The sequence below is a fragment of the Vitis riparia genome, chromosome 18 (genome assembly GCF_004353265.1).
Source record: "Vitis riparia cultivar Riparia Gloire de Montpellier isolate 1030 chromosome 18, EGFV_Vit.rip_1.0, whole genome shotgun sequence".
Taxonomy (NCBI): domain Eukaryota; kingdom Viridiplantae; phylum Streptophyta; class Magnoliopsida; order Vitales; family Vitaceae; genus Vitis; species Vitis riparia.
In genome coordinates this window covers 26,071,517-26,082,309 of record NC_048448.1, presented here as the reverse complement: position 1 = coordinate 26,082,309, position 10,793 = coordinate 26,071,517, and the positions used below count along the sequence as shown (strand labels likewise).

Genomic DNA, 10,793 nt, shown 5'->3' with positions numbered 1-10,793 from the left:
AAACTACTATAAATGAATTTTAAATCATACAACCTAATCAATCCGACCAATCCAAGTCTAACCTAATGAATTCAAATTTCATCAAATCAACCTAAGTTTAACTTGGTCAATTAACCCGAGTTTAGACAAATGAAGTTGGGTTGGGATTGAGTTGAGCACTTTAAGTTAGAGATCGGGTTAAATTAAGTTTCGTTGATTGTTTCTTAATTTGGGTGGGATTCGGGTTAATCATCAACCCAACAAATCCATCCAAGTTATAACCCTAGCACTTTCTGAAGAAAATATTAATAAATTCCTAATAATGCAGCAACCCACCAAAATGCTGAATACAACTCTTACAGAATTATAATACATACGACCTTCTCTAAATGCAAAAGAAGTTGAAATGCGCCAAGTACACATCGAAACCTAAATACCCTACATGCCATAGTAGACAAGCTTTTAACTAGTGGCCATACTATAGTAACTAGACATAGGTTATATATAAATATCTATTTTAGGTATTCATTAAGCCCACACATGACTGTAGGTACACAAGCTGTTTGTTATAGCTGTGCCTGCAACCAAAAATTGGTTCCAGGATCCACAAATATGGAAAACTATCTATTTTAGGTATTCATTAAGCCCACACATGACTGTAGGTACACAAGCTGTTTGTTATAGCTGTGCCTGCAACCAAAAATTGGTTCCAGGATCCACAAATATGGAAAACTTTCTAATTAAATATGCACAAAAGCCCAACTATTGTTCAGAAATTCAAGTTTATTGATCATAGTTTTTTCAATGGTTCTAGGAGCTGTAAACACACAATGACTTCTGATCATGCACAAAGCCCAACATTATTTTATTAACATTATTGTTGATAGAGATCTCTTAATTTGGAAGAGACATGAACAAAATATATAGCAAAGTAACAGTTACCAAATCATATTGATTTTTATTATTCTCTTACTGTTAGCATATGGAAGGTGGAAAGTTGGAATCGGAGCCAACTAGCCACTTAAACTTAACAATCAGGCATGTAAGCAGGCGGTGGGCGAATGCTGGTTGCGGCAGTGCTTCCATTATTTACTATAAGAACCATGTCCATACCCCAAGTTGCATGCTTTTCTAGATGACAGTGCATAAACCATACCCCTGAAAAAATTACCCAAGTTGGTCTCACTTGCTTTATTATACGGATTAGGCTAAACAAGAAAAGCCCAAGGCATGAGCATTTTATTAAATAGAAGGACATACCAGGATTCTCTGCTCTGAATCTGATGGCAGCCCATCCATTCTTGGGAACCCCAATGGTGTTAACATAGGGTGGATCATTCAAGTTGTAGTTCTTGGGGTCAGTCTCATTGTTGAAATTCCCTGACCCTATACCTACCAAATAAAAATTGTAACCGTGAAGATGCATGGGATGATTCTCTGCTCTGCCCCCTGCATTAGTCCCTTGGAACACTATCTCCACTGTTTCATTATAATTTACCACCTTTGCCTTAGTTCCTTGGCTTGCTACTAATAAACTAGAGGGCAAATTCTCTCCTGTGTAGTTATAAGACAATGGAGGTTGGTCGGGAAAATCATAGGTGAAAATATTCTGCTCCATTTGCCTATATGAAAATTTGTTAAGTTGTTTCTAGAGCATATTAATCAAATTGTTAGAAGTGGAAAAAGTGAGAATACCTGTAATAGGTTTGCAGTATAGCAGTAGATGGCATGACCCAACTTATGTTGTTCAAGCCTCCAGAACACCTATTTCCAACTACCCTTGCACATGAGGCTTCAGGAGTAGGCAATAAATTTAAAGAAACTGTCATAATGATTTGGGTATTGATGTTTTGTGGAACATTCACGGGGTAATCTTGATTCGCCAAGCTCCTGAGGCGCTTTGTGAAGGTTAATGCAGCAGCGCTGTCTTTGTAACTTGGAAGGTTTGGAAAGGAAGGTGACAGTGGAGGACTACAGCAGCTTGTGTACTGGAGAATAGATAGTGGAAGACTACAACAGTTGGTGTATTGGAAAATCCCTGTGGTGGTGCCATTGTGGAAGGAAAATGTACCACTGACAAAAGCCCTGGCAGCCATGTAATAGTTACTAGGAGGCTGATTTGCAGTTACTAGGACATCCAGGGTTTGCCCTGGGATTATCATGATGTAATTGGTGATTACAGGTTTGATATATGCCCCATCAGTTCCCACAATTGTTAGGTTATGTTCTGCTACTGAGAAGAAGAGCTCTTCATTTAGGATGGCATTGACAATGCGGAGAAGATAGGTCTTGCCATATTGAACCAGCAGACGATATGTGGTTTCTGTGACATGAAATCAACATAAACAAGTTGATGAAATCCAGATTCTATACTACTTAAATCATAGAGCCTTTTGACTCTTGCTCAAATATATGTTCAGGGTTATTTGATACTTGAAATGGTAGAAATTTGATGCTTTTGTTCTAAGTACATACCATTAGAGCATGGATATAGATCTCCCGGTTGACCATTGATGGTAAAAGCATCTGATAGTTTTGGTACTCCTGTTACTACAGCCTCATTGTACATCTTCATAACATCCCCCTTGAACCATGATGCTACAAGTACATTGAAGGGAAAACAAACGTTATGATAAGTGAAAAGAGATCTAAAACTGTAAAAGAAACTATTTCAGAAATTGAAACAAAAAACATGAAGATAAGGTTAAGTTCTTTGATATATATATATATATATTTACATATATATAGATCATCTATATATGTATGTATGTATGTATATATATTGCTTATATATATAAATGTTGCTTACAAAATATTATTGTTTCTTCTTCATCAGGTTCAGGGAAAGGGTAGGAAGTTCCTTTTCTGGGTAAAACAATAATGGCACCATGGATGGTGGCACGTGACCAATCACTATGAGCATGCCACCACAGAGTTCCTTCTTCTGTGGAAAATATGATTTCGTAAGTGAAGTTTGACCCTGGTTGGATTGGGCACTGTGTGATGTACTCTGGACCATCTGACCATGGATTTCTTGGTTGCTTCACTCCATGCCTGTAAACATGCATGATCTTGAGCTCATATATAATTTTCTTCATTTTTCTATAGAAAAAAAAAAGAGTCTTAATGAGGTCATGATTTATGAGCAAATTAATTGGATTTTAATCAAATATGACATAGAAATTGTGCCACAAAAAAGTTGATCAATAGATCGGAAGCAGCATTCCATCATTGGATCATAACTTAGTTTTGAATGACGTAGATGATAATTAGTAAGCCATAAGATATGGCCTATGATTCACATATATACTGAATTTAGTGTGTAGGGGATCCGATATAGGCCATACACAAAAACTCTTAACCTAAGGGATTCTTGCATTTTATTGATTTAAACTGGGGCACATTTTGTGATTATTTTTCTGCTGGTTTTTTTCAAAATTTTTTACCAATGATCCCTTAAAGTAGTATAAGAGTCTGTTCATTCTATGGATCATTCTTGAAACCTAGTCACACATAAGTGAAGTGTTGTTGCTATCGCCATTAGAGCAATTATCTACTTTGGATATGTGATTTGCATGAGCTATAAACCTTGTGAATAAAGCAATTAATAATGATTTCTCCTCAAATGGTTTTATGCATTTTCTTTTAAATACTATTTGGATCTCGATACAGAATCTAAAATTTGATGTAATCCGTTTTAAAAGCAATTTCTGCCCATGTGAGAGGCTATCCTAGCATCTTTACTTTTTTTATTAGAGAGAGAAAGAGGGAGGGAGAGAGAGAGAGAGAGAGAGAGAGAGAGAGAGATCATATGGGAAGCCATGGAAAAGATACAGGAGAACATGTGTTGCTGATTAGGGTTTTACCCTGAATCGCTCATGCCTCTTTTATAATTAATCAACATTGCAGGGCTTAGCCTACAATGTATAGGCCAATGGTAGATTGGCCCAAATTGAAGAGCAAACTTGCATAGGTTGTCTCACCATGCTAAGTACGTTGGCATCCATAAAAGCATTCCCAAATTTGGTTAGTAAAAAAGGGCCATTTTGCTTTGTCACCATTGCTCAAGCTCAAATAACATCCACCACATAGATTGCTACAATATCCTTGGCCACAGGTGCCTGGCTACCACGACAACTTCAAGCATGAGGCACCACTCCTTGGAAAGAGCTTGTGTGACTCCCCTAAGCATAGGCTCCTTGATATGCTACCATTGGTGACCCACGAAGTGCCACGAGTATGCCATGGTGGATGTTGACTTGAGCATTGACACCCCATTGGTGGCCACCTATTAAGTGTCATTAACATAGGGTTGGCCAACAAATTGTTCGGATAAAACCCTTAAAAGTATTATATGATATAACAAATTTGGAATTTATTATCTATTTAATGATATTCCAATTTTATTTTTATCTATTCTTATTTCATGCATTACATTTTATGAGTATTCTTGTCTAACATATTTTGCGTTGTACATGACTTGGATGCATTAAAAGTTATACGGAAAATCCAAGTCATGAGTTTCTTGCACATAGATAATTTGTTCATGGTCAGTTTGTGAACTTAAGTAATTCATTTAAGGATGTAAAGCACTACCTCATAATTAAAGGGATGTATGGACTTAGTTCTCGAAATAAGGTTCTTATGGTGAGTGCATTAGTATGTATGGTTATACATTGGACAAAACTTATGGTGATTCATGATGTAAGGTTATTAGGTATTCATGAGTTCACCAAGCTATTATATTGTATTATCTCAAACTTAAGAGAATATTGAGTTTATGCCTAAATTTGTAGTGACTTTGACTTATGAATGAGATTTTAAAATGATCATATATTTCCTATAGATTAGGTCACTATTGATAAAAGCATGTAATAACAAGTGCTTTCTTCCATGATATCTTATGAACTTTGAGATGGTATGTCCCTTTAAGTAATATTAAGGATGTGTGATCATGAAATCTGTGGTGTTGTAGTAATTCCTTTAATAGAATTTGACAAATTTTCTTTGTGAGTTAGAGTATGTCATTTGATCACATAATAGGAAGATTTATTACTAGGATAAAGCCCTTGAAAGCAAGACATGATGTAACAAAGTTAAACATGAACTTCCACTTTTCTATCCATTGTATGCATTGTATATGATTTGACTGCATTAAGAGATACATAGAAGATACAAATCATGGATTCCTTGCAAGATGATAAGTTGTTCATAGTTTGTTCAGGAATTTGGACAATCTAGTAGAGACCGTAATGCTCTCTTAATTGGAAGGACAACTTGTCTTTACCGTCATGATGGAGTTCCCACTGTAAGTGCATTAGTGTGCACAGTTACAAATTAGACAAGACCTACGGTAAATCATGACGAAAGGCTATCGAGGTTGTCATGATTCATCAAACTACCATATTGCATAAGTCTCAACTTTAAGAAAATATTAAGTTTGTGTTGAAATTAATAAGAGGCTTTAACTTATATATATTCCCTATGAATTCGGTCACTGTTGATGAAAGTTGGTGGCAACGGGTATTCTCAATAGAGATACCTTAATATCCCATAAAATTGAGACAATGTGTCCTCTTGAGCTATATATTCAAAAGACATGATGTGATCATGAAATTTGTAACTACTAAAGGTGAATATTCCCTTTGATATATGTTTTTTATGATCAGTTAAAGTATGTTTATTGATCACATAATAGGAGAATTTGTAACTCAAGAATTAAAAAAGGAAATTTTGATGGGTTGATAGCACGATTCCATTATATTATGAACATTAGTTTATAGGGAGTCTGCATGTAATAAATAGTAAGTCATAGACCTAAATCTTAACTCGTTATTAATAGGATAATGAGTACAATTGACTCTCTTTAGTATAGTTTCATGTTCTTTGGATCATTGGTCATATGATCTAAAGCAATGAGGTCTACCAATCGTTTTGAAGTAGATGTTCCTATAGCAATAGTATAGTTGCAAATATATTGTGGACAGATTTTGGGGCATTTCTTTGTAGTATGGCCCCACTTGTCATAGAATTGGCACATGATGGAAGAAGATTTCAGGCTTGATGGAAGCCCATGTTTTATAATTCTTGGACCAATAAGCCCGTGTGAATTAGTGGGACCTTTTTGGCCATTTTTATTATTATGGTTGTTGCAACTTGCAAGGACTATTTGAGTTGAGTTGGAGGAAGAAATTGATAGTGAAGGGTACTTTACTTTGGGAATATGAATGCTTGAGAAACATTTCATACTCAACTTGTTTCTCATGAAGCTTCTCAAATGTTGTTAGATTTTCACAAGCTCTAATTACAACCACGGTGTTCTTGGAATCAGATCCAAGCCCCTTAAGTGCGTATATGATGAGGTCTTTATCATCAACAACAGAAAAACAAGAAGAGGTTCTTTCAACAATGAACCTATTAGATCATCTCCTCGAAGCAATTAGAAAATTTGAGTATGCCACTAGGGAAGTATGAGGATGTCAGTTTGAGGGGTATGCAGCCACGTTGAGACCAAATTCACTCCTTGGGTAACTTGAGTGATTGTAATAATAGCAGCAACCTTTGGACACTATCTACCGTAGTTCCCTCAGCCATTGATGGGTTAAGCAAGGGAGGACAGCTTCAAAGCTATGATACCATAAGGAGACTACAAATTTGTATTAATGATCACAATACTATACTGTTGTGTTGACAATCCTATGTTTCCAAGATGTAGTTCTTGGTGGTCTAATAGCAACATATAACCATTGTGCAAAAAAAAAAAAAAAGAAGAAGCTAGAGAGTGAGAGAGAGAGATTACCAATGAATGGTTATATTATACTCTCCTTGATTGTGGACATTCACATACACCGTGTCACCTCTGTAGGCACGAAGCACCGGCCCAGGAAAACTTCCATTTACAGTCAACAGGCTCTTTGTGCTACACAGCCTCGTAAAGTTAGAGTCTTGTAGCTAAAATCAGCAACCCCATAAATGAAAATTAAAGAAAGGAAAAATAATAAAAAAGAAGAAGAAGATAATAACTGAGCGGTTTAGGCCATGAGCAGCAAGATGAGCAGTACTTACAAGAAAGTCATAGTAATTTATGTTGCCTTCTGCCATGCAGTATAGCAGCTCATTCAGCAACAGCAACAGCAACCCTAAAAACCTTAACATCACTTCCATCTTCTCCATCGCCATTTCTTTCTCTTCTCACTTGTCCCAGACCATGAACACACTCTTCGGTGAGAACAATACCAATCATGATGCCATCCAAAGTTGACCTAAGAGCTGGCGGATCGAAATGAATGCCAGAGGCTACACATGCTGGGGAAAGAAAAAACAAAAATGTTGAACATTTTATAATTGGGAAATGAAATCAAAATCATATAACAAAGAGAGGTATTATATGATCGGTAATAAATAATTGGGAGATGACCGGAAAAATTATGGAGGTTGCTCAGCGCCCTCACACAGGGCCATCCATTTTTGTTAATTGTTTGTTGCCTGCTATCAAGATAAGGGAACTCCCACCTTTTAGACTATTCAGGGCGAGTTGCTTTCCTTTTTTAAAAAAATTATTATTATTAATATTTTAATAAACAACAAAAAGAGCAAAATGCTTAAAGATAGAATTTGGTTAAGAAATATAATATAAAATATGATTAGAGATATTCTCTCTTATCATTGATTGGTGCGAGGTAAAATAAATTATCTTATTATTTATCATATTTTATATTTAATTAAAGACGGTATTGAATAAGTGATCCCTTCCTATGGAATATACATACCCATGTATATTAAATTTATTTTTTTATTAATTTTTTTATATACTTATTTTGTAAAATAAAATTTTTATTATTATGAATTAAATTTATGGCTTGAGTTTTCAAATGTGTTCCTTTTCACAAACTATTTGTTGTCAAATAATGTGGCAACAAAAAGTGGAACCAGCTGTAATCTTGTATTAATTAATCCAATTGTATAGGATAAATGGGACCTCACTCCTCTACAATATAAGCTTATATTTATCCAAACACGAAACTTTGTCTGTGTGTTTTCTGCCAAAACACACGTCAGATCTCATTGAGATCCAACAACCTTATCCTGGAAAAAAATAATACACCACAAGATACAAAAGAAAGGGTTGTGTTTGGTTTGTTGAAATAAAATAAATAAATAAATAAAAATTAATTAAAGCCATTAATAGAAAATTAAGTAAATATATAAAATATAATGACTCATTTTTAATCATGTAAATGTTATCTACTTTGGGGTGAGGCGTTAAAACACATTTATAAGGTTATAAGGACTCATATTTATATAGTGTAGGGATAGGAAATTTTTTTTTTTATCTAATGTGGGATATCACAAACACCATTTTATGTAAATACAACGTTTTCATTGTGTCTCATAGGATCCGCTTTAGGCCCAAAGAGACCGTTACAACTTTAAAACACATTTATATAATTAAGAGGGACTCATACTTATATAGTGTCAAGAACTTTCTCCCTTATCCGATATTGAATATCACAAGCAACCCTCATGTAGACATAATGTCTTCGTTGTGTCTCATATGATTACAAGACTAAATAGACAAACACCCATCATGGAGGTCAAACAAACCTCACACCAAGATCAAATATCAATTCTAATACCATTTGTAACGATCCATATTCAATTGTGTAGTCGTTATGGGTCCAAAGGAACCCTTATAGCTTTAAAACAAATCTATAGAATTCAGAGGAACTTATACTTATATAATGTCAGGAACTTTTTTCCTTATCCAATACAAGATATCACATAAAATTTCTATCTTAGTTCAACTTTTATTAAGCTAGTGATCTATCTATCCCTTCATAACACATCTTTACCACAACACATGTCTTATTGGGATGGACGATTTGTCTTATTGGGATGGACAATGTTATTTATCTACAAACTTGTGTAAATTACATGTGTTAAATTTTAAATTTAAACTTAAAAATTAAAAATAACAAAAATGGGTCAAGCATTTATCATATCTTTAAATCTTTATTTTTTCATAACTTTCTAATATGCCATGAAAACTCATTGTTCATGGACAAGGGCATTTCTATGAATTCCACTTTATTAGAGAATAACCAATTATTATTAGCCAAAATTCCTTTCATGATTGAATTATGTATGTGTTGTAAATCTTCTATACCATTTTATCTTTAAATTACACTTTTGAAAGGCCCAACCTTAAGTATTTTCCTCAATGGTCCCAAAAATCTTGGTGTAAGCTATCATTCAAATTTGTAAGGAAGCTTTGTTGTCACGTGGTGTGCTATAAGATAAAGTCCAAAATATCATTCAAATTCACTAATATAAGTTTTATTGTCACATGTCATATAGGGAATAAAAAACATGAAGTCATCAATGAGTAAAGATATATGAATTTGAAGGCGGTTTATATAACCAGATCTAATAGACTTTGCCATATAGAAACGTAAAGTGGAGGATACATAATCTCTAAAACAATCTCATTTTGTCTTACATCTGGTATGTCAATCTTAATTTCATAATTTGTTTCTTTATGCTTGAAAACATTTATAAAGATATTTCTGACATTTCTTTTATCCTCTTGTAAATATGTTATCAAATTGAAATTCGATTAATTTTGAGGAATGGAATATAATCCCTATCTAGTCTTTGGATTTTCTGAGAAGCAATTTGACTCAATTTAGACTTGAACCTAAACTTAGACTTTGGCCTATATGTTCATCGAGGACATGAAAAATGTTTAATCTCAATATAAATGCTTAATCTCATATTAAGGATGTGTCAAACTTATTCTTAAATCATTAAATCAAGTTTTCTCCCACTCTTTTTAAGTATGAAATTATTCTCATGTCTGTTAATTGTGATTTTGAAAGTTAAGAAGATCAAAGTATACATATTTGAATGGTTTTTCTATCCCTTATAAATGCTATTTTTTAATTAAAGTAAATATTTAAGGAGATTTTGAGGCATATCTTAGTAGTCTTAGCCCTTAAAATATTATCCTCTATTTAAAATTAATATTTAGAAAATTTAGAGAAAAAAAAAACATATTTGGATAATTTTTAATGTATTCTTAAGAAGACTAGATAATTCCCTTTCTAATTATCAAATTCATCATTTTTATATATATATTTTTTTTATAATTATAGCTTAACTACAAAAAAAAAAATATTTCTTTATTTAAATTTAAAGATAACTTTTCTTCCTTTTATTTAAGACCTATGTAACACATGTCATAATTTGATTTGATGGAGTTATTATCAATTGACAATTTTCTTTTGCCACGTGTTAATTTATTAGATGTTTTATGACATGTAGTGAATTTTTAATTTGGTCATCAGTGGGCACACATCATTTTGTAACTATTACACGTTGTGGTCACTAAGTGGTTGAATTTTGCTATCACTCCACAAATGCTCTTTCAAAATTTGTTCACATACACATGTTTGAATGTGTGATAGGCCACGACGATCTGAGAGGGACCATAAACCAAATCCCAAATATTTGGGATGAGTAGGAACATGAAGGACCGTTGGACTTGGACTGGGTTGTGGCAGTTGAAAGTCCTACGTGCAGAAGAAAATGGGTTATCTGCATTGAGGGTTTTCCGTCATTTTATTTCCGTTTGTTATGTTTTGTTTTAAGTGTATTGGGTTCCATTTGTTAGTTGTTAGTTTCCCTTTTATTTCGGTTCGTTTGTACGTGGCCTTGCTTATTTAAAGCAGCCAATGCTTTCGTTAAAGGTAGGTATTTTTCTTTGCAATCAAATTGTGGTTCGTTTCTCACCCGAAGAGAAAACAAAGTATCTT

At 33.9% G+C, this 10,793-nt stretch overlaps 1 protein-coding gene across 2 annotated transcripts; it reads right to left on the bottom strand.

The window, feature by feature from the left end:
• Positions 1 to 817: 817 nt before the first annotated feature.
• Positions 818 to 7,456, bottom strand: LOC117907456 (laccase-15-like). 2 transcript variants are annotated; one of them, XM_034821001.1, is made up of 8 exons: positions 7,397 to 7,456; positions 7,045 to 7,284; positions 6,779 to 6,930; positions 2,789 to 3,033; positions 2,455 to 2,577; positions 1,675 to 2,302; positions 1,240 to 1,601; positions 818 to 1,137 (listed from the first exon to the last, which is right to left on the bottom strand). In XM_034821001.1, exons 2-8 carry the CDS (start codon positions 7,156 to 7,158, stop codon positions 1,007 to 1,009), a joined length of 1,755 nt encoding a protein of 584 aa, XP_034676892.1. In that variant the 5' UTR covers positions 7,159 to 7,284; positions 7,397 to 7,456; the 3' UTR covers positions 818 to 1,006. The 2 variants fall into 2 exon arrangements, with proteins under 2 accessions (XP_034676892.1, XP_034676893.1); XM_034821002.1 differs by lacking the exon at positions 7,397 to 7,456 and having other exon boundaries at positions 6,779 to 6,898; positions 7,045 to 7,109.
• Positions 7,457 to 10,793: the final 3,337 nt, after the last annotated feature.

What these genes read in the sequence shown, in the direction of transcription:
- LOC117907456 (XM_034821001.1), bottom strand. Translation starts at nt 7,158, where the DNA reads ATGGCGATGGAGAAGATGGAAGTGATGTTAAGGTTTTTAGGGTTGCTG. An exon ending in TAAATTACTATGACTTTCTT is followed by an intron (nt 6,931 to 7,044) that starts GTAAGTACTGCT and finishes TGCTGATTTTAG; the next exon opens with CTACAAGACTCTAACTTTAC. An exon ending in AGAAGAAACAATAATATTTT is followed by an intron (nt 2,578 to 2,788) that starts GTAAGCAACATT and finishes ATGTACTTGTAG; the next exon opens with CATCATGGTTCAAGGGGGAT.